Here is a 26,754-nt window from a genome sequence, read left to right as displayed (position 1 = left end):
GAAAGAACGTGCGCCACTTATTATGGATACTAAATTCTTTGGTTCAGTATCCCTTTAAGGCCGAGTAACCAGTCACGGTGTTTAGTTCCTCTCTTCGGGTGTCTAGTACTTGTCTGCTGGGGACACGCTATGTCCTGAGTTTCTTAATTATGCTCCCAGTGACTACATGATGTGTTGAAGAACGTCGTGGGACGAGTAATTGTAACTAACAATTGAAGGACGAAAAAAAGTAATTAAATTGAGATTACATCAAAAAACGTAAAAAACAAAATCGCGCTCGAAATTGTTTTTTATTTATTAAATTAATTTAGTGTCCTACCCAAGAATATGCTCCCCAAATTGCAGACAAGTCACGTGTCGAGACGCAGACAGTGGGAATCGTTTGTCGAAAGCCCTATGCCGCGTCCAGATGAAGCAGCCACGCACAGGCGTTGTCACGACCGTTGCCGTTCCAATCGAGACTGTGCACCGAAGGCACCCCATCTTCGCCCGAGCTGCCTTTGGGTGCACTAGTCTCGCATTCACTTCCACGTCCGTCTCGCTGGACTCGCACCCGACGCATTGTCTTTCACTGGCATCCAATGGGGCTTCACCGAGTCGCACGACGAAAGCGACAGCACGCCATTGTCCTCGAAGGCCACGTTAATTTGATCGTCTTCTTTCGGGGTTTCCGCTAAAAGGGCGGCTCATAGGCTGGACGCAGCGGTGAGCCTCTCGTACTTCTTTTTCAGCTCCTCTTTCTCGATCGGGGGCAGGAAGCAGGCGGCGATGGCTGCACGATTCTGCGTGGAGGGAAGACGGGCACAACTCAGACAGTCAGTCAGGGCTGTAGTAGCGACGCGCGTGACCAGGAGCGTCACAGGGGTAGGCTTGAGTTTTGGAAATCTCAGCCGTTTTTCCACCCAATCGTTTTATCTTACGTCCTTCGAAGGGCGAGCAAACCAATGTGACTCAGCTTGAGCGCGTAGCCTTGCCTAATGCATACACGCCATTTAACCGCACAAGTCACGCACTAACGCTGGCCGACTCAATGCAACGAAGAATGTCTTCACACTGAGATAGACAGACACGTAGGCGCCCTACTTCCCTGCCTCTCCGCGACTGGTCAAACCACGAGCATAAGAGCATTGTCAGATACTGTCAACTTCGACGGTGTTATTTTCAGAACGTGACGGCTCCTAGCTTCCACTGTGCTTCTTAAACACGCCATCTATCTTTTCGTCGCCACTGACAATAAGTAGCCTGGGTAACACCTCGTGGGACGTCAAGACGAGGCTAATCCTGTTCGTGACGTCATGGATTGAAACCAAATGAGGGCGCCACCGAAACATCTCGGCGCCTCGTTGAATACGAACGCCACTTGAACAGTGCCACCTAGAAGACAAGGCTCGCGCATGACGTCATCACATGTGGATCCCGGACCCGCCCAAGCGGCAAACGCGCTGAAGATAGACATGACGTCGACGTGGGCTAGCGTAGCTCTCGTTCTGAGACACTGCAATACGTGCTGACGGTGACGCTGACGCGAGCTAGGCGGAGCTGTGTGGGTGGCACTGTGGGGGAAGAGGTTCACACCTTGTCTTCTAGGTGGTGTCTGTATAACCCCATAAAACGCGGGCGGAACTTACGGAGTTGAGGATGTCGCTGGGCAGGAGTCCCACTTTTAGGCAGAGCTGATACTCGTCGTCCACCTTGGTTTGCGTGATGGTCGGGTCATCCGTGTTCAGGGAGTAGCTCGCATGGTCCCGCTTCAGCCTGCAGGGACGAACGCCGGGCTCATTTTGGGCCCGCACCCCGCTCTCCGGGAAGGAAACGGACCATATGGCTCCGCTCCTGTCGACTTTATCGCCTCGGACACGAGACCGTTAGCCTCCCTGTTTCTTAGACCGCGAGGAGAGCTGAGGCGCCGATATCGGGACACTGAGCACACGCTTTCTAAAACGCTCGTTGAGCCATGGACGCCCTTTGGTGCTGACGCCGAGAAAGCGTCGGGCAAAGCGCGCCCTTCGTCCGAGGTAGTGGAAGGAACGCACCCCGGCCAAAAAACCGGCGGGGCATGCGTCGTGCTCGTGTGCAAGCCGGACCCAAGACACTCTACGAGTATGATGCCTGGACCGCGCCTCCAACTTGCTCGTTTACCGCCTCCTTGGAAGTGGTCCTTAGAATTTAACCTGGTGACGTCATAAACGTGTGATGCCCAATCCCCCAAAGGTCAGCCAGGTGGTTCATTTCCCCGGCCCGGTGATAGTAGCAGGAATGTAGAGGGAAAGAAACTGGGTATTTAAGTTGGAGAAGAAAGCATTTTCTTAAGCTAGGTGAGGCAAGCTACCGCCCGTTACAAAGCGCATAGCCAATATCATCCACCCATCCATACATCCATGCCGTTGCCTGCCACGATCCTGGCTGTGTCGCGTCAGCGGAGGCGGTGGTGAATGCAGCAGACGCCTGTTCTGCTTGCAGGTCGCCCTCCAGCAAGACAGTCCACCGGACGCCGCGACGACAGCGACCCTCGCGCCTGCTCGTCTCTTTCGCCAGTATTCTTACGACCGACCGCCAGGATGGCGACATCTGACAGCATGAAGCATGACAGGCCAGCTCCTGCGACACTATTTGTTGCCACTTCGAGACCACTTTCGACGCATGGGTGGGGTAGGGCGCGGTTAATACGCCAGTCTGATAAAGCCTTCCATGCACCGTACGGGAGAAGAAAGCGGTAAATCCTGAGCGCGGACATAAGGGATATCGGCGTGGGACCTTTTCCTCTAGATTAATCCGTTAACACTATTCCCGAGGGCGTCCCGAAGCAGACCTGAGCAGCGGATGCTCCTCCCCCGGCTTGACGGCGCCCGTCAGGTAGCTGCTGGTCGGGCAGATCTCGAAGTGGATGCCCCTCTGGAGGGCCAGCTTGTAGGGGCTCCCGCCCTCCCGCAGAGCGCTGTAGCCGTGGCCGATGCGTTCGGTGCGCAGTTCCTCGATGACCCGCGTGATGTTGCTGGACGGGCCGGCCTCGCCGGCGTGCGCCGTTCGGTGCACTCCCAGCTCGGCCGCTTTCTGCGAGAACCCGGAACACGTCCAATGCACATCCACGGGACATCCAGGGACCGTTGGGACCGCACTTGTACGTAACACGTTACTTGTTCCTAGTTACTTCTTCCGGTAACAAAGTAACGACCTGTAGTTACTTTTTTTTAAGAGATGAAACAAGTAAGGTATTTTTGTTACTTTTCAACAAAGTGAAGAGCCACGCTTAGTTAGTCCTGGGGAAAAACGTGTACAACACAATTACCCAACCTAGTTCTCATCCCAGCTCGTGCCTCTAATTTGCACGACAAAAACACGCCAAACAGACCATAAAAAACCATAGTAAAAGGACAAACAAAAACTTAAGACCAGAAGCGAAAAATGGGACAAGACAACACAGTCTCTTAAGATGGTGTTGTCTTCTCCCATTTTTTTTTTTTTTAATGTTAATGTTTTTTGAGGTTTCTTTTTTATTTCGATTTTTAGTAGTTTATTTGAGCAGTAACCCTTATTTTATAAAAACATGTCCGCAAAGTTTATCAATATAGCCACGGTTATCCCCGAATTACCGCGTTATAAAAGAAATTTCAACGACGGGAAATGTTGGAAGCGGCGGGTGCCTTATACAAATGACACATTCCGAGTAACGAGAAAAAAAACGTGTTAATTTTAAGTCAAAGTAACGCGTTTGTTTTCAATAGTTGTAACGAGTAACGTACTTAATTAGGTTAATTACGTAGCTAATAACGCGAGGGACGCTGCCGCGCCGACTCGGAGGTAACGACCCCCGTATACAGTATCGGGCGCGCCCTCACCTCGAAGGCTTTGATGACGGCAGGCGTGAGGATCTCCTCGCCTTCGGAGGCGGTCTGCTTGGGCTTGAAGACGCCGCACACGTCGATGCCCACCACGCCTCTCTTCTGGAACTCCTGGCACAGGCCCAGCACCTCGGGGGCCCAGTCTGCACGGAGGCGCGGGGTCTCTGGGACGCGTCCGACCTAAACCGATACCACTTAAAAGAAGGAACGCGCACCCTCCCCCCCCCCCCTCTTCCTTCCCCCAAAACCGAATGAATCCACGCGGCACTGCCCAGCTTCCGTCACCATCACCCCCAGCGCGTCTCGGCGTCAAGTTTCAGCGTGTTTACCCCTTGTGCCGGGTCGGGGATCCACTAACGACGACGTCGTGCAGAGGCCTTGCCTCCCAGGTGGTGTTGTTGCGTAAAGTCCCTCGATGAACATTCCACATCTGTACGAGCGTGCGAGACACGTATCACGACAGCGTGCTGCGCCGCCATTTGCTTCCAATGTCCGCGCACGGGGCACGGGCCTCGTGCGCTGGTGCATTTTGACGCTACGTGTAAAGCGAACGCAACCAGATACTAGGGGTTTCAGTTCGACCAACTCTTGTCTCCGTCATCTGCTTGGGGAGAGCCGGAGTCAACCGGGAAGCGTAGCGATTGGTGTATCAGTAAAGCCTTCACAGGAGCCCCTACTTGGTTTCACTCGAATTCCGATCGTAGCCGACACAACGGACGGATGGATCAAGCCGCGCCCATATGTTCCTCGTCAAGGCGCTCGATGTCACTCTACGTTGGCTATCTCCGGCTAAACCAATCACCAGCAAAACGCACGCACACACAAAAGCGCAGGATCGTGGTACATTTACTGCGCGTGATTACTTTAATCGGGGATAACAAACGCATAAAGGCGACGATCGCCGTGTCGATGCACTTTTGGCGTTTCTTGGTTGACTCAATTAGAGCGCCCGTGTATACACTGCCGTAAGGAGCAGAGTCGCAAGCTAATCCATCTTGAAATCCAAAGTTATGCGGGAAAGCCACTCCTCACGCGTGCAAAAGCCGCACCATCGGTAGGCCGAGTGGATAGCCCTAGTCTCCTTTCTCGGGTCCGTACGCGGTGGTTCACCGATGCCGCCGTGGTTCCGCGAGTGTTCGGCGTCAGCCTCTGACGTCAGACGCCTGATGTCCACGCTTTGGATTAACAGCATTGAAAATAACGTAAACAGTCGGGCCGGAATCGGGTAAGGCCTCGGGACCTCAAGTCGTTGACGTCGTAATGACCGGGTGGATGATATGTGGATGATGTACGGCCTGTGCATGGATGATAGATGGCCTCGCGCGAAAGCAAAGAATATGAGCGTAGTTGACTAGTGGATAGTTAGCGGCAAACTGAGCGGCCGTAGCAAAGGCTTTCCTGCATTCCACTGGATTTTTGTTTGTCACGTGATGGAATTTGGCGAATAGCGGCGCGGCGGTTTGTAAAAACAGACGCTCAACTCTGCCTCCCCTACGGGGAGCCTATCTAGGGACTCTAGGCTCAATCGGATAATCTTGCCGTGGGACTCGAGGTGGAACAAAGTATAGAGACGCGTAATTTTCTCTCCACTGGGCAGACATTTTCGAGCAGGCTGGAGATGGCAGAGATGTGACGTCAGAGAGCGTCTCTTTTAACACTGACCGGAGATAGAAAGAACCGCGGCAGCTCGGAACGCCGTTCGGCTTCCCCACGTAAGTTATCGTGTTGCGGGAAAGCCGATGCCTGAAACTTTCAGGGACTGCTGGGACGCGTTCTTCCCTTGCTACCTGTTCGCGCCTGCTTGAAAGGACAGTACACGCGACACTTTTCTTTTTATAAACGGTTGTTACATCATATATATATATATATATATATATATATATATATATATATATATATAGAAAAAAACGAAGCGCAGGATGACGAAAAGTATATACGGAAGAAAACGCACCTGAGACGGTTGTTGGAGTTTTTAAAACATATTATTGGTAAAGTTGGTTGACGTTTCGGCCTGAGACAGACCTTTTTCAAGACTGGCACATAAAGGCACACTGACGCTCCTTGACCACGTCACGTGGCATTCCACACATCTGGTTTCTCTCAAGAGCTGACGGTACCCCCCGACGCAGGCGTCCCCCCCCCCCCCCCCCCCCCCCCCCGCGTAAACCTGACCCTGGTGAAAGAACTCGCACCATGTCGGAAAATCTAACTAAAGCAAAGCGGTGGAGGAGGGAGGAGGAGGGGCAGCCCCAAGAACAGCAAACGACAAACTCTCGCTGAAAAAAAAAAAAAAAACTTTTGAGAAAAATGCCCCGAGCGGTGTCCGAGCGGTGCACCAGCCGCCCCCTCTGTCCGTGAAAAAAACACACATCAACACATCCCCCCTTCACGTAATGAACTTCAAGACAGGGAAGACGAGGGGTGGTCCTGGACCTCCTCGCCGAAAAAAACAAAAAACAAAAACGGTTGCAGTTTTTGTGGAAACTTGCAACAAGCGGTGCACGAGCGGTGTGCGAGCCGCCTCCTCAGTGCGTAAAAAAACAACACACACAGGCATACATATCCCTTTTCTCACATAATAAACTTCAACGAGGGGAGGTTCTGGATTTTTAAACCGATATGACTGCTCAAGATGTGTTAACTGCGTGCATGGACGTCATTATTCCAGGGTGTTCATTAAGGTAGATTGCATGCATAGATGACATTATGCCGGGATCTTCATTAATACCTGCCCGGATTGAATTAAATTTGTTAATAAGATACGATTCTCTCTGCTCGCAGCTGTTCAGTCAACAATATTATTAAAACTAACTCTATATGAAATAAATTGTGGATGGCCTAAAGTCTTTGGAATGTGTACGCTCACGCTGATACAGGAGGATCGTGAATGTTAACCGCGTGAATGGAAGACATAATGCCGGGATGTTTATTGATCGCGGCTTTGAACTTGTGAATAAGGTAAGATTCTTTCTGTTTGCGATCTCGGTTGCTTTTGAAACCAGACTGTAAAAATGTGACTTGGAGCTCATCAAATGAGTGTTTTGGATCGCTGACATGCTTTGAAACGGGAAGTGTGGGGTTTGATTTTGCATGTGATCTGTGATTATTAAACCGCAATCGGAAAGGTGTCTCTGTCTGGCCCACGTACTGCGCGCCGCAAGTGCTACACTGTAAAAGGTATACTACATTACTGGTGTCGCAATTTAAGTTGCCATAAATTTTGTAGGTGAAGTTGGAGTTTGTACTCTCTATGGAGTTTCTCGGTGTTACGTGTGGGCAGACCCCACATCCCGACTTTCCGCATGGCCGACTCCCAGTGCTCTCAGTGGCAGTTATCTTGGACCTGACTAAGGAATCCTTAATGTTCCGCGAGCGTCTGTACACCACACGTGGGACGGTAGTAATAACTTTTGCGAGGCGTTCACTTTGTTGCAAAATATTAAAATGTTTCTTTAAAATGGCGGTGACATTCGGAGACTTATTGCTGAATGTCAGCACGAGGCTGGCCTGTCGGCTTGTCTCCGCCTGGGGACCGCTGTCACCTAACAAGATGTCGCGATCGAGGGCGGGCGCCTTACTAATTGCGTCATTTATGATTTTTTCTGGATACTTCTGTTTTTTTAGAACCTCGCGTAGTTGATTGGCGTTGGAGTCAAAATCATCGTTATTAGAACATACACGTTTAAACCTGTGAGCCTGGCTGTACGGAATACTGGTTCGGCAAGGTCGAGGATGGCAACTGTCGAAGTGCAAATATCTCTGACTGTCCGTGGGCTTTCGATACAGTTGAGTGACCAGAGTTGTGTCCTTAATTATTACTCTAACGTCTAAGAAATTAATGTCAGTTTTCGAGTAACTGTGTGTGAAGCGAATGGAAGGGTGCGCGGAGTTAAAATCTGCGATGAACTTGAGAAGCTCATTTTCTGAGTGTGACCAGATAAAAAATACGTCATCAATATACCTCCTGTAGAACATCGGTTGGAGCGGACAGGATGCGAGAAAAGTTGATTCGAGGTCGCCCATAAATATATTTGCAAAGTTCGGGGCCATTTTCGTGCCCATTGCGGTCCCTCTAGTTTGAAGAAAAAATTCGCCGTCGAATTCAAAACTGTTTAACTCAAGAACCAGGCTCGAAAGGACAGCCAGAACTTGGCTCTCCGGGAAGTCATCCCTCCTGTGGGGCCTCATATGCCCTCACAAGCGCCTCTATGCCGTCTTTATGGGGAATGTTGGTGTACAGAGCAGTTACATCCATTGTCACCAGAAAAGCATCCTTGGGTATTTGAATTTTAGAAATTTCTTTGAGAAAGTGAGTCGTGTCCCGAATGTACGACGGGAAGGTAGGCGGGATGTGTCTGATGAGGCTATCAACGAAACTAGAAATTGGCTCGGTGAGCGTTCCCGAGCCCGATATAATGGGGCGGCCGGGATTCCCTTCTTTGTGGATTTTAGGTAACATATAGAAGCGCCCAGGTACAGCGTGTTTGGCCGTTAGCCCCCGTAAAGTTTTGTCGGTAATTTCACCTTGTTTCTCTAGCTCGATAAGTCGCTGGTGTATAAGTTTGGCATGCTGGCTAGTTGGGTCGTTGTTTAGATGACGGTAGAATTTGGCATCGTTTAGTTGTCTATAGCCTTCTTTTATGTAATCCGAGATGTTGAGTATAACCATAGCACCCCCCTTGTCAGCTGGTTTGATTATAATATCTTTTCTGTTACCTAGATCCTTGAGCGCCCTGCGTTCGGGAAGCGAGAGGTTATAGTGATGCGGTTGCTGATTTCTATAAGCTGACACAATGTCCTTTTGGACCGCCTGGATATAAAGGTCTAGATGCTTATCTCTGTTGGGACCGGGAGTCCAGCCGGACGATGTCGAAGGCAGAGGAGATGCGCCCTGATGGGGCCTATCAAAGAAGAATTCCTGGAGCCGAAGGCTTCGTGCGAAATTATCTAGATCCTGGAGGAGAGTGAATTCGTCGTACTGGCCCGTGGTCGGGCAGAAGTTAAGACCCCTTGAGAGGAGCGACTCTTCGTCGGGGGTTAGCTTTACCCTGGATAGATTAACTATGTTGCTACGATCAAGAGAGTTATTCTGCATGTCCCGTCCACTCACCGTCGTCGGGGGGTATTTAATATTATCCCTAGCTAGCTTACTGTTTTTTACCCCCTTGATGATCCCACGTTTCTTTTCTTCAAATGATTGTAGTGATGCGGTTTCCTGCGGTGACAGTTTGTTAGCGCGAAGCAAATTACTTTCAACCCTTCGAACATTCGTCGAAGTTGTCTGACAGTGATTTTTAACTATTTTTACTAAATCTAGAGAAGCATTCGTAAGCACCGCATTCCATTTCTTTAAATCGCTTTCGGAGATATTTGTCATACTAGGTGGAAAAACAATTTGTAGACCCCTGGGAGCAATGCGCGCGTCGAGGCAAGTCTCAAGGTATGCGGCATGTGACTCGTGGCGTATCCTTTTGTCCGCTAACTTCCTAATTTCTAAAAAATGTGGTGAAAATTTAACAGGTATCTCACTCAAAACAGGAGGAGCTTTTGATGTACCAGGCGGAGACCGTCAGTCCTGTTGCGAGCAGAGAGCCGCGCTGTAAGTCTTGCGCAGATTGTAGCGCGCTTGAGGGGCAGGCTCGGCGATCTGGCTCCTCTGTCCGGCAGGGCGTCCGTCGGCGTCGTCCTCTAAGCAAGTAGGTGCCCCGGCCGAGGGCTGGGGCGTCACGGTGGCCGGGTGGCCGTCAGGAAACACGGGTTCCGACTGTTGCGTAGACCCAGCGTCATTTTCTCGGGAAGCGGGCACCCCCGCCGAGGGCGGGAGCGTCACGGAGGCCGAGTCGTTGCCGAGAAATCCAGGGTCCGGCTGGTGCGTTGACTCAGGAAATTGCGTCCCCCGATCCTCCAAACAAGGGACTCGCTGTTGAAGTTCCAACAAGGTGATCGCGCCAGGGGTCCCCCACGTGCTCCCGAGAAGCGGCATGGTCACGCCAAACGTCGGCAACTCGGCGGTGGCACCGGGTGAGCAGCCGATACACGTTCCAAGCCAGGAAAGACACGCCGACGAAGCTGGCGTGCACTCCATCGGCTGCCATGACCAGACGTGCAGGGGGTAAAAAACAGTAAGCTAGCTAGGGATAATATTAAATACCCCCCGACGACGGTGAGTGGACGGGACATGCAGAATAACTCTCTTGATCGTAGCAACATAGTTAATCTATCCAGGGTAAAGCTAACCCCCGACGAAGAGTCGCTCCTCTCAAGGGGTCTTAACTTCTGCCCGACCACGGGCCAGTACGACGAATTCACTCTCCTCCAGGATCTAGATAATTTCGCACGAAGCCTTCGGCTCCAGGAATTCTTCTTTGATAGGCCCCATCAGGGCGCATCTCCTCTGCCTTCGACATCGTCCGGCTGGACTCCCGGTCCCAACAGAGATAAGCATCTAGGACCTTTATATCCAGGCGGTCCAAAAGGACATTGTGTCAGCTTATAGAAATCAGCAACCGCATCACTATAACCTCTCGCTTCCCCGAACGCAGGGCGCTCAAGGATCTAGGTAACAGAAAAGATATTATAATCAAACCAGCTGACAAGGGGGGGTGCTATGGTTATACTCAACATCTCGGATTACATAAAAGAAGGCTATAGACAACTAAACGATGCCAAATTCTACCGTCATCTAAACAACGACCCAACTAGCCAGCATGCCAAACTTATACACCAGCGACTTATCGAGCTAGAGAAACAAGGTGAAATTACCGACAAAACTTTACGGGGGCTAACGGCCCAAACACGCTGTACCTTGGGCGCTTCTATATGTTACCTAAAATCCACAAAGAAGGGAATCCCGGCCGCCCCATTATATCGGGCTCGGGAACGCTCACCGAGCCCAATTTCTAGTTTCGTTGATAGCCCTCATCAGACACATCCCGCCTACCTTCCCGTCGTACATTCGGGACACGACTCACTTTCTCAAAGAAATTTCTAAAATTCAAATACCCAAGGATGCTTTTCTGGTGACAATGGATGTAACTGCTCTGTACACCAACATTCCCCATAAAGACGGCATAGAGGCGCTTGTGAGGGCATATGAGGCCCACAGGAGGGATGACTTCCCGGAGAGCCAAGTTCTGGCTGTCCTTTCGAGCCTGGTTCTTGAGTTTAATACAGTTTTGAATTCGACGGCGAATTTTTTCTTCAAACTAGAGGGACCGCAATGGGCACGAAAATGGCCCCGAACTTTGCAAATATATTTATGGGCGACCTCGAATCAACTTTTCTCGCATCCTGTCCGCTCCAACCGATGTTCTACAGGAGGTATATTGATGACGTATTTTTTATCTGGTCACACTCAGGAAAATGAGCTTCTCAAGTTCATCGCAGATTTTAACTCCGCGCACCCCTTCCATTCGCTTCACACACAGTTACTCGAAAAACTGACATTAATTTCTTAGACGTTTAGAGTAATAATTAAGGACACAACTCTGGTCACTCAACTGTATCGAAAGCCCACGGACAGTCAGAGATATTTGCACTTCGACAGTTGCCATCCTCGACCTTGCCGAACCAGTATTCCGTACAGCCAGGCTCACAGGTTTAAACGTGTATGTTCTAATAACGATGATTTTGACTCCAACGCCAATCAACTACGCGAGGTTCTAAAAAAACAGAAGTATCCAGAAAAAATCATAAATGACGCAATTAGTAAGGCGCCCGCCCTCGATCGCGACATCTTGTTAGGTGACAGCGGTCCCCAGGCGGAGACAAGCCGACAGGCCAGCCTCGTGCTGACATTCAGCAATAAGTCTCCGAATGTCACCGCCATTTTAAAGAAACATTTTAATATTTTGCAACAAAGTGAACGCCTCGCAAAAGTTATTACTACCGTCCCACGTGTGGTGTACAGACGCTCGCGGAACATTAAGGATTCCTTAGTCAGGTCCAAGATAACTGCCACTGAGAGCACTGGGAGTCGGCCATGCGGAAAGTCGGGATGTGGGGTCTGCCCACACGTAACACCGAGAAACTCCATAGAGAGTACAAACTCCAACTTCACCTACAAAATTTATGGCAACTTAAATTGCGACACCAGTAATGTAGTATACCTTTTACAGTGTAGCACTTGCGGCGCGCAGTACGTGGGCCAGACAGAGACACCTTTCCGATTGCGGTTTAATAATCACAGATCACATGCAAAATCAAACCCCACACTTCCCGTTTCAAAGCATGTCAGCGATCCAAAACACTCATTTGATGAGCTCCAAGTCACATTTTTACAGTCTGGTTTCAAAAGCAACCGAGATCGCAAACAGAAAGAATCTTACCTTATTCACAAGTTCAAAGCCGCGATCAATAAACATCCCGGCATTATGTCTTCCATTCACGCGGTTAACATTCACGATCCTCCTGTATCAGCGTGAGCGTACACATTCCAAAGACTTTAGGCCATCCACAATTTATTTCATATAGAGTTAGTTTTAATAATATTGTTGACTGAACAGCTGCGAGCAGAGAGAATCGTATCTTATTAACAAATTTAATTCAATCCGGGCAGGTATTAATGAAGATCCCGGCATAATGTCATCTATGCATGCAATCTACCTTAATGAACACCCTGGAATAATGACGTCCATGCACGCAGTTAACACATCTTGAGCAGTCATATCGGTTTAAAAATCCAGAACCTCCCCTCGTTGAAGTTTATTATGTGAGAAAAGGGATATGTATGCCTGTGTGTGTTGTTTTTTTACGCACTGAGGAGGCGGCTCGCACACCGCTCGTGCACCGCTTGTTGCAAGTTTCCACAAAAACTGCAACCGTTTTTGTTTTTTGTTTTTTTCGGCGAGGAGGTCCAGGACCACCCCTCGTCTTCCCTGTCTTGAAGTTCATTACGTGAAGGGGGGATGTGTTGATGTGTGTTTTTTTCACGGACAGAGGGGGCGGCTGGTGCACCGCTCGGACACCGCTCGGGGCATTTTTCTCAAAAGTTTTTTTTTTTTTTTTTTCAGCGAGAGTTTGTCGTTTGCTGTTCTTGGGGCTGCCCCTCCTCCTCCCTCCTCCACCGCTTTGCTTTAGTTAGATTTTCCGACATGGTGCGAGTTCTTTCACCAGGGTCAGGTTTACGCGGGGGGGGGGGGGGGGGGGGGGGGGGGGACGCCTGCGTCGGGGGTACCGTCAGCTCTTGAGAGAAACCAGATGTGTGGAATGCCACGTGACGTGGTCAAGGAGCGTCAGTGTGCCTTTATGTGCCAGTCTTGAAAAAGGTCTGTCTCAGGCCGAAACGTCGACCAACTTTACCAATAATATGTTTTAAAAACTCCAACAACCGTCTCAGGTGCGTTTTCTTCCGTATATATATATATATATATATATATATATATATATATATATATATATATAAACTTCCCTTCCAGCACGCACTGGTTGCTTTCTGTCGTGCTTTTGACACGCGTAATTGCGAGATTTTTCTCTCGCAAATATTTTTTCGCAACGCAGTATGCGGGTATAAACTGAGGGAGAAGAGGAGACGTTACCATGCGGGGATATGAATACACCGAACTCCGATTGGAGTTATTAGTGGGTAGAGGCAAAGCTACCTGACCTTTGCCTGTATCATAGCCTCCTATATACTGACAAAGCCAGGCAGATCGCAACGAGAAGCGGCTGCCGAAATGGAAAAGGTGGAGCGGCAGACAACGGATGGGAGGAGAGCCACGTGACTGGCGCCCCGCTGCGGCGAGACGCCGAAACACACTTCTCCCGAGCGGACAAGCGTGTTTCGGACCCTCGCCGCTGCAAAAGCTGCGCGGTCACGTCCAGGTACCGCGAGAATTGGCTCTTTGATGCTCTGTGCTACCAGATCCTCGCGCTCCAAATCTGCAACCGGGCACTCTCTGGCTCCGTCTTCGAACTGCCAGGCTTTGCGAGTGTAGAGGAGGCTATGCCTCTACTCGCCGTTCGAACGCCGGCGTCTATCGTTCGCCGTTCGCGTTCGAACAGCGAATGGAGACAAAGGAAGCTTAGCTTTGTGCCTGCCTACTAATAATTCGAGTGAGAGTACGGCGCTCTGGCGTCCCTGCCCGCTCTTGCATCCTCCTCTCTCTCAGTTTATGCCCGTATAGACAATTCCAGAAACGGGCTTCTGGCTGATGCCGCTCTTGGCGTTCGTGCCTACGAAGCGTGCTTTGCTCGCTTTCCGAAGCGACGAGGATGCGCGAGCTGGGCTGTGAATGTGACACGCTGGACCGGTTTTGCAGACATTTTAAACGGTGTACTTTCTATAGACGGTCTGCATATACGCTCGTAGAAGGTCGGCATTTTCGCATGCGCGTGTGTGAAGATTTCCCGGCAGTTTGAATGCCATTGTGCACGCATACTTTGATCGGCCACGATCGGACGCCTGCGGCTCGTTTGCGGAAAAAGACAGCGACGGGATTGTCCACAAAATTGCAGCGGGGTCATTTTCTCTTTATTCCCACATACCGCGATTCCTCGCGAAGGTTGTGGTTGTTTAGTTCGGTGATAATAAACGTTTTGTAGATGATAACTAGGAATTCGTGTTTTCGGAGTTCATTTTCGCCAAATTTGGAGGGAGTTTATTTCTTGCCGGAAATTCGGAGCTTATCGGAGTTTATTTTTCTTCGATTCCCAATTCTCCAAAATTCGGAGCTTAAATTTTGCGGTGTTGTTTTTCTTTATTCGGGCACAAACAAGTGCTACATTTATTATAACGAGCTTTTATCAATTAATATTTCTTCGGCTGAATTTGACGTTGGCGCCATTTCCATTGGCAATACTAATTTGCCCCCCGACAAACGTTGCCAACAAGTGTCGCTTCGATATACGTCGAAACCTTAAAATCAATAAACTCCCGGATGGAATCGCTAGGAAGCTCATATTTATCCCATCCTATTCATCAACCAACCCCGCTACTTCGCCGGGTGAAGTGGTAAAGGCTAAAATACAACAGCTTCAATTGCCCCGCCCCCTCTTCCACCTTCTATATTATATGTATGGTTCACGGCTGTCACTGTTACAAAAACACAATCCCTCTGTCCTCTAAGGAGCACAAATAGTATGACCCAAACTGGAAACCGGTACAGTGACTTTTGTCGTGACTCGAAAGACCTGTTGTCCCGGGGAACCTTGAAGAGATGACTGGTAAGATTCCTTTTGTCAATGGTTCGACCGAGCTTTGAAAGAAAACTTGGGTGACATTTTCTCAAGACAACTGACCCTATGTGCAGCCCAAACTTAACGGTAAACTACCATCTGTCATCTTATCTCTGAATTAGTGCATCGAAATTCGGAGTTTATCGGATAAATCCGAATTGATGAAAATTTTACCGGCGGGTGTTTTCGGATATATCCGAAAACACGTAAAATGCCAATTTTCCGTGTTGATTGATTGATTGGCATAATCGGGCCGTTAGCGACGGTTGCGGTCAAACTTAAAGTGAAACGAAGTACTTTTCCTCCACGGACCGGGCATTTCGGAGCAATTTTAAAATGGCAGAGGTATGACGTGAGAGGGCGTCTCGTTTTACACTGTGACTGGAGATAAAAAAAAGCCGCGGCAACCCGGAACGCCGTTCGGCTTCCCCGCACAAGCAGTCTTTCTACGGAGAAGCCGACGCCGGAAACTCCCAGGGGCAGCTCGGCCGCGTTCATTTGCTTCTCTTTCTAGATAGTGCCTGCCTGAGAAGGCAGTACAAGCGACACTTGTCGCTTTATAGACCCCTTTAATGCACTTACGCTGGTATTCAAATCGCAACCGCGAAGCGGGTCTCTTCGTTTTCATCATCCAATGCTCGCGAAACTGCTCTGAATCTTGAAGCAACTACTTCGCTTATGCGGTTCACACCGCAAGAGTGAATGAATCATCTTACGGTTTACAAAGACGAGCTGCCGCTTGCATCCTAAGCGACTTCCGGTCACTTCATCTTTGCAAGCTTGCCCAGCTTGCTTATGTCACCAGTGCTAGAGAGCATGAATGCTGAACGGACAGCAAAGTCGGAGATTTAACGAGGGCCTTCGGCTGTACAATTTAACGCTTTGGAAGAGTCAATTTGGTTTACAAGAATGTTCGGAAACTTCGAACAGATCTCGCGCTTCTTCGATCTTTTGGCTTTCACCTGGAGAATCGTTCATTGACATCTAGAGCAGCGGCGTTAAGGTGGGCTTTGTTCATTATTTTTATGAACCGGAAGTTCTCCGGGACGTCAAAGACTGGAGCACCGCCTGGTGGCGTTTGTCACGAAAGGTGTCTCTAGACTGCTGCAGCCTCAAATCTTCCAAAAGAGTTTCCCCTCCAGCACGCACTCGCTGCCTTCTTCCGTCCTTTGGGCGCGCGTGATGACGACCGCCGAAAGGTAGAAGGCTCGCACTAGGAGCGAAACTTCTCTCGCAGATCTTATGCGCCGGGAAACTGAGGGCGAGGAGGAGACTAGAGCGCAAAGGAGACGGCAGAACGCCGAGCTATGGTTGGAATGAATAGTGGGTAGACGAAAAGCCAGCTTCCTTTGTCTTCACTGCACTCGTGGAACCCGTTAGAACTCGGAACGTCGATTCACAACCAGCTCGCGCCTGCGTTATATTCGGGGTCAAAGACACCGACGCGAGTCCACGCGAGGTTTGTGTTTTCGATGACCAGCTTCTGCCCTATACGGTCCGTCAAGTGGTGAGCGACCGTCTCTGCCATCTCGCTATGGTGTCTCGAACGTGTCTCCAACTCCTGCGTTCGGCGCGACCCCAGACGCGGTCCCCCCAATTTTCATCTGATGACGTCATACAAGTGCCACACTGTCGCCTGCCGCGATCCTGGCGGTGTCACAGCACGTGGCGGAAGCTTGTTCTGCTGCGGGTTGCTCCTCTTTGACAGTCTGGAGTGGAACTCCCCGAGGACAGCGACACTCGCGTTCGCTCGTTCTTTTGGTGCGGAATGTTCTAGCACCAACCGCCAGGACATTCAACAATAGGACACGCCGGCATCCGTGACGTCATTAGTTGCCACCTGGGGATCACGTTCGATGTGCGGGCGGGATAGGACGCTAAACGCGCCAGCCCAAGACGCGTTCGACCAGTGCCACCTAGAAGACGAGTCCTGCGCCTCACCCCCACCACCACCAGACGTCACCGCCATAGTGAATTCCAGCAACGCCGCCTGCCTCGCGTCAGGATCCTCGACAGCGCTCTACTCAGCGTCTTACAACGAGCGTGACATTAATTAGCACGCGGCGACGCCAAGATGGACGCGTGACTCTGGTCGAGCTTCAGCGTGTCTCGGGGCTGGTCGGGAATCCACTAATGACGCGGTCACATTGACAGATGCTACGTCGCACGAAAAACAGTATGCAGACAGTGTCCTGAGGTCTGTTTCTTGCTTGTATGACAGTCCTGCTGCTAAACGTTGGCCATACAAAAAAATGCGTTATAGGGAATTTGCGGGTCACGTAAAGTGTATATTTTTCAGCTAAATTTATCGGGGAAACTCAAAGGTTGTCCAGGTCGCGTCGATTTTCCCCGCAGAATTTAGCGGAGAAACTGGATCGGCGTTTAGGCGCCAGGTCTCGAATTTTCTCGCTAAATTTGGCGGGTAAACAGAATTGGTGTATAGGTCACGTGACGTCAATTTTTCCTCTAAATGTAGCTGATGAACTGGATTCGTGTATAGGCCTCGGGATATCAGTTTCCCCGCTAAATTTAGTGGGAAACGCACGGACGGAAGAACGGGCAGACAGGCCAAATTTTGGGAGTTGCGTTAAAAAGCATTTCTTGCTTTAAAACAGTGTGCAGGCACGTTCGAAGCCAGTGGCGTACCAACTTGTTTTTGAGTGAAGGAGGGGGGGGGGGGGGGGGCAAACCAGAACCCCTCCCCCCCCCCCCGCCCTCCCTCCCTCCCCCCCCCCCCCCCCGAGGGCCGGGAGCGATGCCCTTGGTATCTCTTGGGCGCCGCCGACCAGTGTTTGCCCTGCCCAGTGGCAGCTGTTTCAGGGGGCTGGGGGGGGGGGGGGGGGGGCAAAATACAGACCTTGCCCCCCCCCCCCCCCCCCCCCCCCGGTTGGTACGCTCATGTTTGAAGCAGGCAAACGTGCTTCGAACCAAGCCTGAGCACAGGCAATTCTGTCCTCGTGTCCGCAACGAAGGCCGCGTCTTTTGTGTGAGCGGTCTGACTGCCGCTTAACGGTGATGTCATGTGCAGGCCCTGTCTTCTAGCTGTTCCCCAGGCAGGGTCGTCCGGCTGCTTACCAGGCATGTCCCTGAAGCAGGCGAGTACCAGGCGCAGCTTGACGTCGTACTCGTTCTCCGCCCTGCGGAAGCCCTCGAGGGTGGCCTCCACCACGTCCCGGGCCGTCTTCATGGTGCGCGGCGACCCGTCGAGCGGCAGGCTCGTCTGCGAGCTGGCCAGCATCTGCGGGAACAGCCGCATCTCGCTGTACAGCACGCCCTGCGCTCCTTGGTCCACGCCGGCCTCGTACGCCACCCGCACCAGGGCGTTCCGGTCGCCCCTGCGAGGTACAGAGTGGCTAGATGTTAAGAGAGCGAGCGAGTCGAAGCACGAAGGACGTTTGCGATTGACGGATGGACGGAGGAATACGGCTGGACCTTTTGAATCGGGTGGCGGCTCGAGCTGCCTATACGCCTCGCAAGTGGGCTAATTTTCGTCTTCTGCGCATGAGAAAGGAAGTAGCGGTGACGTCAGAACGCGGAGCCCTGATTGGCTGGTCGCGACTCCCTATCTCAGCGTCGTCTGCTCGCAACGTCGTCTGCGTCTGTCTTCGACTTTCGGACGTGCAGGTCGTTACCAGCGAGCTCGACTTCGCCTTTTAGAGAGGGCGGACGAAATAACTCGAGCGGTACGTTGTTTTTGTCTAACAACTAGCAGACGCGCATCAAGGAGGGAATTCAAAGGACTCACTGGCGAGGTGTCCCGAGGCGCCGAGGTTTGTTTGCTAAGAACCGAGAGTGAGCGTGTTAGTGTCCGCAGGTTCCCTCCCAAATACTTTTTCCCTCCTTTCGTGTGCTGCGAGACCCCTCATTCTATAACGGCGTCGGCGGGTTGGCGCAGTTAACGTCGTCTGCTTTACGTCTGGTAGTCAAAGCGATGGCTGCTTTACCTCTGTCGGAGATTCACCGCTTTTTCACCGGCGAGAGTCACCGCTGCCTCGGAAAACAAGGAGATGACAAGAGGAAGAGATTGACCTCTTAATCTAAAATTGAGGTCAGCGATCAAAGTATAAGACGGGAAGGGTTCACAAGGGTCGCGCGGGCATATTTCATTCAGCGCGCCAGCCGGTCGTGGGCAGACGGTCGCCGAGTCGGAGTGCCTGCTAGGCCTATCTGCCGTGCTCGCTGGGTCGTTGTCGGTGGAATCGTGGCCGTTGGAGCTTTTCCCGGGTGTTTGTGGATCCAGCGTTCTTGTTCGTCGTGGTCTGCTTCAAGTACTTCTTAATTTTTCTTGCTGCTCGAAGTCGGGACGCGTGAGAAGCGCACGTAAAAAAATAAACGTCCGTGGGTCGTCGCGACCGCGACGCTGTCGGCCATGCTGATTTGATCGTAAGAAGTGTGTAAGACAGCTTCGGAGCTGTCGTAGGATTTCGTCGTAACCTGCGCAAAACTTACAAAAATTTCGTTTCGCGAATACGAATTTGTTCTTAAGTTTTGTCTTACGCATATTTTTGGCGTAAGATCGTTTCGTGAATCTGGCCTCTGCACTTCCGAAAGTCGCAGGAAAGGTAAGAGAGACGCAGACGACGTTGCGAGCAGACGACGTTGCGAAGGAGCAGACGACGCTCAGATAGGGGGTTGCGATGAGCCAATCAGGGCTCGGCGTCCTGACGTCACCGCTACCCCCTGCGCAAGGAGCAGACGAACTTGCCCTCCGCATAGCCTTTTGCCCGTAAACCGTACCTGCTTCGCCTACTCGGGGACGACCAACCTTATTCGAAAAGGTTTTGGTGCAACTAAAAATAATAGGGAGCTTTCGTAGATGGGTTTCGCCGTCCCGCAACGCTCTCCGCAACCCGCTATGATACCCGGAACTCTACAGTCAAGGCCATCGGAGCACAGGCGCAGTAGCGGCTTCTTCGTTGCGGAGTGCGTAGCGGAGGGGGAAACGTGGTCTACGAAAACTCCCTACTAAATACAGTCATGTCCCGTTACTATGAACCCCGTTTAATGTGGATACCCAGCAATATGAATGCAATGCTTTGCGGTTGGTGGGTCGCCAGGCAACCCTGCCCCATTATTATAGAAACCCGCAGTCTGGACTATGGGCGGCTACTTTGGGAACGAACTGTGATATTACGTGTGTTGTTGTCTCGTTATTGTGAACACCAGTTTTCAAAAGTGGGTCCCAAAAAAGTATTAAAACATATTAGTGAATTCACGAGGTCACAGTGCACACCCCGTTGTTAGTTGCCGGTGCTGAGATAAGACCCGCACTCCTTAAAAAAACATTACATCTCGTGATTTTTTTTTTTTTTTTTTTGCTATATAAAACGTTATTGTATTTTGCGCTTGCTAAACAACATTTGTGTTTTCGGCCTCGGATTCGTTATTATGGACGACTCACACTATGGACGATTATTCTGGGGAACGGAGGCGTCCCTATTAACGATACACGACTGTACTAGATACTAAAAATTTTACAAAGCAGCCGGTGCACCAACTGCGGTAGGTGTGTGTATGCGTGTGTGTGTGTGTGGGGGGGGGGGGGGTCGGAGGAATTAATTACTCTCTACACGGCAGAGACAAGGAACCAATGCCACCTCAAAAACAAGACCTGCGCATGACGTCACTGTTAGTGGGTTCCCGACCCTCCCCCAAATTGCAAGCACGCTGAAGATCGACGCGAGTCGCCGCGACCAACCGGAGAGCCTAGACTTAAGAGAGGGAGCAACTCAATGCAATGTAATGGCGGACACTTCCCGCGCCAATTGGGTACTAGTGCGCATGCGTTGCATTGTCGTTTGACAAGGAAAAAAGCGGGCTGAAAGGCGAAGGCGCCTGCAGACGATCAAAGCCGTACCCCGATCGAACAGTTGGAAACACTCCGCAATCTAGGGACACTGCTGCTGCGAACGCCCATGGACCATGGACGCTGCATTCACGTGCGGTAACCCCACCTTCACCGAGTGGTCACCTTCCATAATCCGGAGCGCTACCATCTTGGGGACGGACGAATTTTATACGAGTAATAACTACAGTTCACACTATAGAATGTACAGGTTTTGAAGCGCAGCGTCTGGGTGGCGTTTCACCATAGCCTCTCCGAGAAAGAAAGTTCAATTTGCCCCGACCTAGTCTTGGATACAAGCAGAAAGCTCGCGCTCGAGGCGGATTATCTGTTGGCTTCTTCACCCGTTCCTGATTATTGGCTACTCCAGCGAAATTGACGGCCCCTAGCGGCCAGAGCAAGAACATTGTGGCGGCAGGTTTCCTCGCCAGCCTCCTGGAGCGAATCAGATATTCGCAGCGCCTGGTGGTCTAAAAACGTAACATTAAAAGTAGGTTCATAAAAATACGCGAAATAAGAAATTGCCAATAGGTGGCAGAAGTCGACGGCAGCGGAGCGGCTCTCACACGATGGTCCTGAGGAACACCGGCATCTCTTTGAGGTAGTTCTGCAGCGTGGAGCCCTGCGCGGGTTTGGTCTTCCTGACCAAGTCCGCTAAGCTCGCGTAGCCTAGGTCCAGCTTCTTGGCCCTGCGAACAAAAAACGACAAGGTCAGCCCGGAATCGGCGTTTATTGCACGAAAATAAAACGCAAAACTTTCTCCTCAAAAGTTATATTTTTTTAGGTGTCTGAAAAGAACACGTAAATCACGCAAGAAACGTTCCCCGAAGAATAAAATATCGCATTGTCTGGGTCACCAGGATCATTAGGAGCATTCCGACAGGCTTCTGTTCGGTTTTAAAAAAAGTTTAAAAGCGGAAAAAGAAAAGACACAAAGATAAAAAAGAAACAGATACAGCATGGGACCGACGCTTCAACTACTTTAATCCAGACCAGCGCACACGCGCAAAGTCTGTACGATTGGTTAAATTGAATTATTTGAAAGTTAGCGGCCCGTCCGTCCTGTGTGTGTACTTTCTTCGTCTTTGCGTCTTTTTTTCGCTTTCAAACCTTTTTCATTTAGGGGGAACCAACTAGCTCAACCTAAAGTACTAATTCTATTCGGTGCTTATATTTTGGAACACCGGGAACGTCGTACCGAAATGTAGAAGCACATTTTCGGAAACGCTAACTCCTCATTCAAAATTCGTCTCACGACGTAAATATTTTGTAAATCATCACTGCAACCCAAGCAACTTAAAAAAAAAAAAAAATTCTTTAATAGTTTGGTGGTTCGAGCAGCAATAGACCCTTCTCTCGCTAGGTGGCGCAAGCTACCGCCCGTTACAAAGGGTATAGCCATTAACATCCGTCCAGCCATCTATCCATCGGGTACGAAGTGCGTCATTGGATCCGAGTACTCGTGTAATGCTGACGCAGCCATCAATGCATGCTCAGAGTACGTGATCAAGCAATGGCGGACGGGCGATGGCGCGGACTTTTGAAAAGGCTCTACTCCGAAACATACCTCAGGTTGACATGCCAAAATATCATAACAACTCCTATCTTAAAATATGTCTTCCTACGTCAATATCCCAAATCGGACAGACAGGGTGATGCACCGTGTTCTAAGCTGGGGGAACCACCACAATGCTTGGGCAAATACTGGAAGCTCTCTCCCCCACGTGGGTGAACAGCGACCGCACCACCCTCTCTATCCGATTTTGGTCTCGGACAGGGGAAACCAGAAATAAGCTCGGCCCTTTGATTTTAAGGGACTTGAAGGGAAGCTGAAGCACTTTTAAAAAAAAATCTGAGATAGGGACGAACTTTTTCATCCTTTTGTCCCGTGAATTCAGTTATGGCAGTTATTTTGTGCACAAGTAAGCGTAAACCGCATTTATTTTGAGAAATGGTGCGGAAATTGCTACCGGGCATGTGGCGATCCTCTCTGCCGCCTGTTATCTGTCCAGAGCTTCACGACGTCATTGACGGCGTCCCCGAAATAATTTAGTCGCGAGCGAGGGTCATCTGACCCCGCTGATGACAGTCACTTTTGCTAGTTTTTCTCTCCGCTCTCGCTCTTTCCTGCCGTCGGCGCGCCTCAATGGGCGGGTCTACGTCGAAATTTTAATTGGCCGTTACGACGCTCCTACCAATGACATCTAAATGAAACTTAAGGCACGTGCTTTTTAAGGTGTCTACATTACAACTTGTACTGTTTGTCCGAATTCAAGGACCTCTTCAGTTTCCCTCTAAAGGGGAGCTCCGGTGGTTTATTGAGCTATCCAAAAGTTAACACATTTTAGGAATACCCAGGCTTTACTCTTCCCTTCCTGGTATGCTATTTATTATTTCTAAATTTAAAATAGCTATAGAAAAAGCGGCAAGTGAACGTGATGTCAAAACCGACATTCAAATCAACCCCGCGCTCTCCACGTTGCGCCCTGTGCCTGAGCGAAGATAGTGCCGCTGTTTTTCACGATTGAACCCGAGTTCCAGCCGAACACTGACGTCACACTCGTGCCCAATCCGCGTCCCGCGTTCGCCTCTTTTCGGTGACGTCGGGAACTCGGCACTGCGGCCTTGCCTTACAAACTCCGAATCGCTCTAAGTCCGACTCCAGCTGACGCTACAGTTCGATGGAGCCAATCAAGCGGCACCAACAGTGCATCGTCACGGCGTTTGCCGCCTTTACGGGTTTTCAATCACTGGCTAGACCAATCACACACAAAAGACAACAACAAATAAACGCAGGATCGCGTCACATTTAGTGCGCGTGACTGGTTCGTTTGGCGACAGAAAACGATGAGCACCGCGACGATGCCCTTCCGGAGCTGTCTGATTGGCACCGTCATATCTGACTGCGCACGGACTTAAAGTGAAGCGGACTATGGAATACGCAAGTTCGTCTGCTTGAGTTGCGGGAGTTGCGGTGACGTCAGAAAGACGCCGACCTCTGATTGGCTCTGATTGAAGGATAGCGGGTAGACCTCGAAGCAAGCTGCCTTGAGGTCTACCCACTCTCCTTCAATCAGAGCCAATCATAGCTTGGCGTCTTTCTGACGTCGCCACAACTCCCTGCAAAAGAAGCAGACGAACTTGCGATCCGCATAGGAAGCCCTGGCGTACTTCACACGCACCGAGAGACTGTAAGGCTGCCAAAGGTATACCCTATGGACTGCTTGCTGCACGTGTTTGAAGTTGGTCGGTGTCGGCTCTTTCTGTTTGTCGCTCTGGTAAAGCTCGGACATAAGCAACATCATCTAGAATAATGGAGGCCTCCGAACGCCCCCCTCTTCATGGTACGTCATCGCAAGTCGGGTGGTGCCGACACTGCTATTGGACCCAAGGCCGAGCGTCCTTCGACGCGTTGATTGGACACGAGGACAAGCCGACCACTGACGCAGCATTCGTATCCAATCTGCGTCTTCGCTCGACCTCACTGTGATGTCGCCAAAATGCTAGTGCACGGGCTCTGATTATTCTACAGGGTGTCTTAAATAGCGGCCAGGCCCTTTAAATCTACCCCAAAAATCGGTTTCTTACCCTATCGAGCTACAATTTTGTGCAGCGTTGCCCACAGGTGGTACATTTTTTTCTGTAAAATTTTCAAAGAGCGAACTTACCCGAGGAAAAAGTAGAGAAAGGAAAAGGCTTAACTCCTAGGGAAACGCAGCGAAGCCACCGGTCTTCAAACAATAGGGTCCCCTATTGTCTGAAGACCGGTGGCATCGCTGCGTTTCCATAGGAGTTAAGCCTTTTTCTTTTATTTTTTTTACTTTTTCCTTAGGTAAGTTCGCTCTTCGCAAAATTTATAGAAAAAATGCACCACCTGTGGGCAACGCAGCACAAAATCGTAGCGCGATAGGTTAAGAAACCGATTTTTGCGGTCGACTTAAAGGCCCTGGCCGCTATTTGAGACAGCCTGTAGGTCGTGTTGGCATAAGGGTACGCTAAACAGCGAGGCACTTAACTGAGCCAGTTCCCAGATTGTGCTATGTCGCAGATGGCCGTCCAGGTGGGTATGAAGCTGAATCTGCGGATAAGGATAAAAATAAAAACCCATCATGTGCGGTGGCAACGCCCAACTTTTCGGTATTCACTGAACCGTAAAGCTGCCCTAAACTACTCTACACTCTAAGAACCCTGGAGCGTCTGCTGTCCCGCAAAGCATTTGGAATAGCCAGTAGCTGCAATCTGCGGAGGGCTCTCGGCGAAGGGCGGGGTCGGTAATATGTTTAGACAGCGAGAAAACGGTCTGCGCTGTGGCACTAAGCGCGCTGAAACGTCATCCACAATGCCACAAATGCAGTTTTTTTTCTTTTTTTGTTATTTTTTTTAATGTGAAACGTTTTTTGGTTAGTTGCTCCAGATTTTGTGAAGCCGCATTTCGTGAAGCCGTGACCTGTGACGTCCCAGAATGCAACGCGCTCAGTGTTGCATCATGGGGCGTCACAGACCTACGCACCATTTCAGTTTCTCCGCTAAATTTTGCGGGGAAGTTGAATTGGTCCATAGGTCACGCGACATCAGGGCCGGCTTGCTAGAACAGCGTCTGAGCTGAGACTGGGTGAATGAAAGCACTGCAAAGTCTGGGGCGCGCGTGCGCTGGCTTTGGCAGTGCTTTCTTTCACCCAGTCTCAGCTGAGACGCTGTTTCTAGCAAGCCGGCCCAGGTCACGTGACGTCAATTTTTCCGCCAAATTTAGCGGGAAAATTACCGTCCCGTGATCTACCGAGCATTTCTGTTTCCCCGCTATATTTAGCGGGGAAATTGACATCACGTGACCTGATGTCGAGTGATGCTTGAACGTATCACTTGTGCAGCACAATTGCCCAGCCATTTGCCGTACAATTTTAATAAATATATGAATCCCGTCGCTCGTCGAGCTCCCTTGCAGATTGCAGCAATTTGAGCACTTGGAGCGATTGCCTGCAATAGACCTATTCCCAAATTACCCAAACATCAAGAAGCATGCAGGGGCAGAGCCTCCTCTATACTGACGAACCCTGGCAGATAGCCGCGAGACGCGGCCGCCGAAATTGAAAAGGTAGAGCGGCACACAACGGAGGACAGGAGAGCCAGGTGACGGGCGCCCCGCTGCGGCCAGACGTCGAAACACACTTCTCCCGAGCGATGGAATGTCCGCTCGTGTTCCTCGTGTTCCTTACGCTACCGCTTTTTTTCTAGTCGGATTTGAAAACCATGTTTGGGATCCTCGCCGCTGCAAAAGCTGTGCGCTGACGTCTAGGTTCCCCGAGGAATGCCCTATGGTACCAGATACTCGCGCTCCAAATCTGCGACCGGGAACTCTATGGCTCCGTCGTCGAACTGCCAGGCTTTGGGAGTATAGAGGAGGCTATGGCAGGGAACGTAGTTACACGCGCTGCGCTCGGTCGCCTTACCTGTAATTAATATTTTAAAGAAATCATAACAAAAAGGCGTATGCGGACGCACGTGCGAACTACCACTTGTTTTATATTTTTGCTTTAAAAAAATGCTACTGCGAACGCCGGCGCGCGCAGCGCGTGGAACTACGTTCCCAGCATGCTCCTTGATGTCTGGATAATTTAGCAATAGAAAGTATTCCCTGGCGGCCATAGCTGTGTGCACGACGGCTGAGCGCGTGCTGATGGCGAGCTTCCACAGTTCTTTTGTAACGTGCATTCCGCACCATCGAGAGTGCCGGTCTTAGCAGCCTATTGATGTGAGCTCGTTCTGAGCATGCGCTCTAAACATCGCCTTCAAATATGGCACCCAGTGAGTACTCCTTATATGTCCATTGGAGCACGAGCGATAGCTCGCGCTGCAGGACCCAGTGATTCTGGGCTCGATCCCCACCCTTGCCCGTTC

At 50.6% G+C, this 26,754-nt stretch overlaps 1 protein-coding gene across 1 annotated transcript; it reads right to left on the bottom strand.

Annotated features, from left to right (window-relative positions):
- Positions 1 to 236: 236 nt before the first annotated feature.
- On the bottom strand, positions 237 to 24,931 carry LOC8029886 (adenosine deaminase). Its single transcript, XM_029991223.4, has 7 exons — positions 24,876 to 24,931; positions 21,426 to 21,548; positions 18,090 to 18,349; positions 3,837 to 3,982; positions 2,810 to 3,051; positions 1,629 to 1,755; positions 237 to 782 (listed from the first exon to the last, which is right to left on the bottom strand). Exons 2-7 carry the CDS (start codon positions 21,449 to 21,451, stop codon positions 687 to 689), a joined length of 897 nt encoding a protein of 298 aa, XP_029847083.4. The 5' UTR covers positions 21,452 to 21,548; positions 24,876 to 24,931; the 3' UTR covers positions 237 to 686.
- Positions 24,932 to 26,754: the final 1,823 nt, after the last annotated feature.

The sequence above is a fragment of the Ixodes scapularis genome, unplaced genomic scaffold, assembly GCF_016920785.2.
Source record: "Ixodes scapularis isolate PalLabHiFi unplaced genomic scaffold, ASM1692078v2 PGA_scaffold13__105_contigs__length_92229423, whole genome shotgun sequence".
In the NCBI taxonomy this organism is placed as follows: Eukaryota; Metazoa; Arthropoda; class Arachnida; order Ixodida; family Ixodidae; genus Ixodes; species Ixodes scapularis.
Note: the sequence above shows the minus strand (reverse complement) of the source record. Positions and strands in the feature narration are given on the sequence as shown.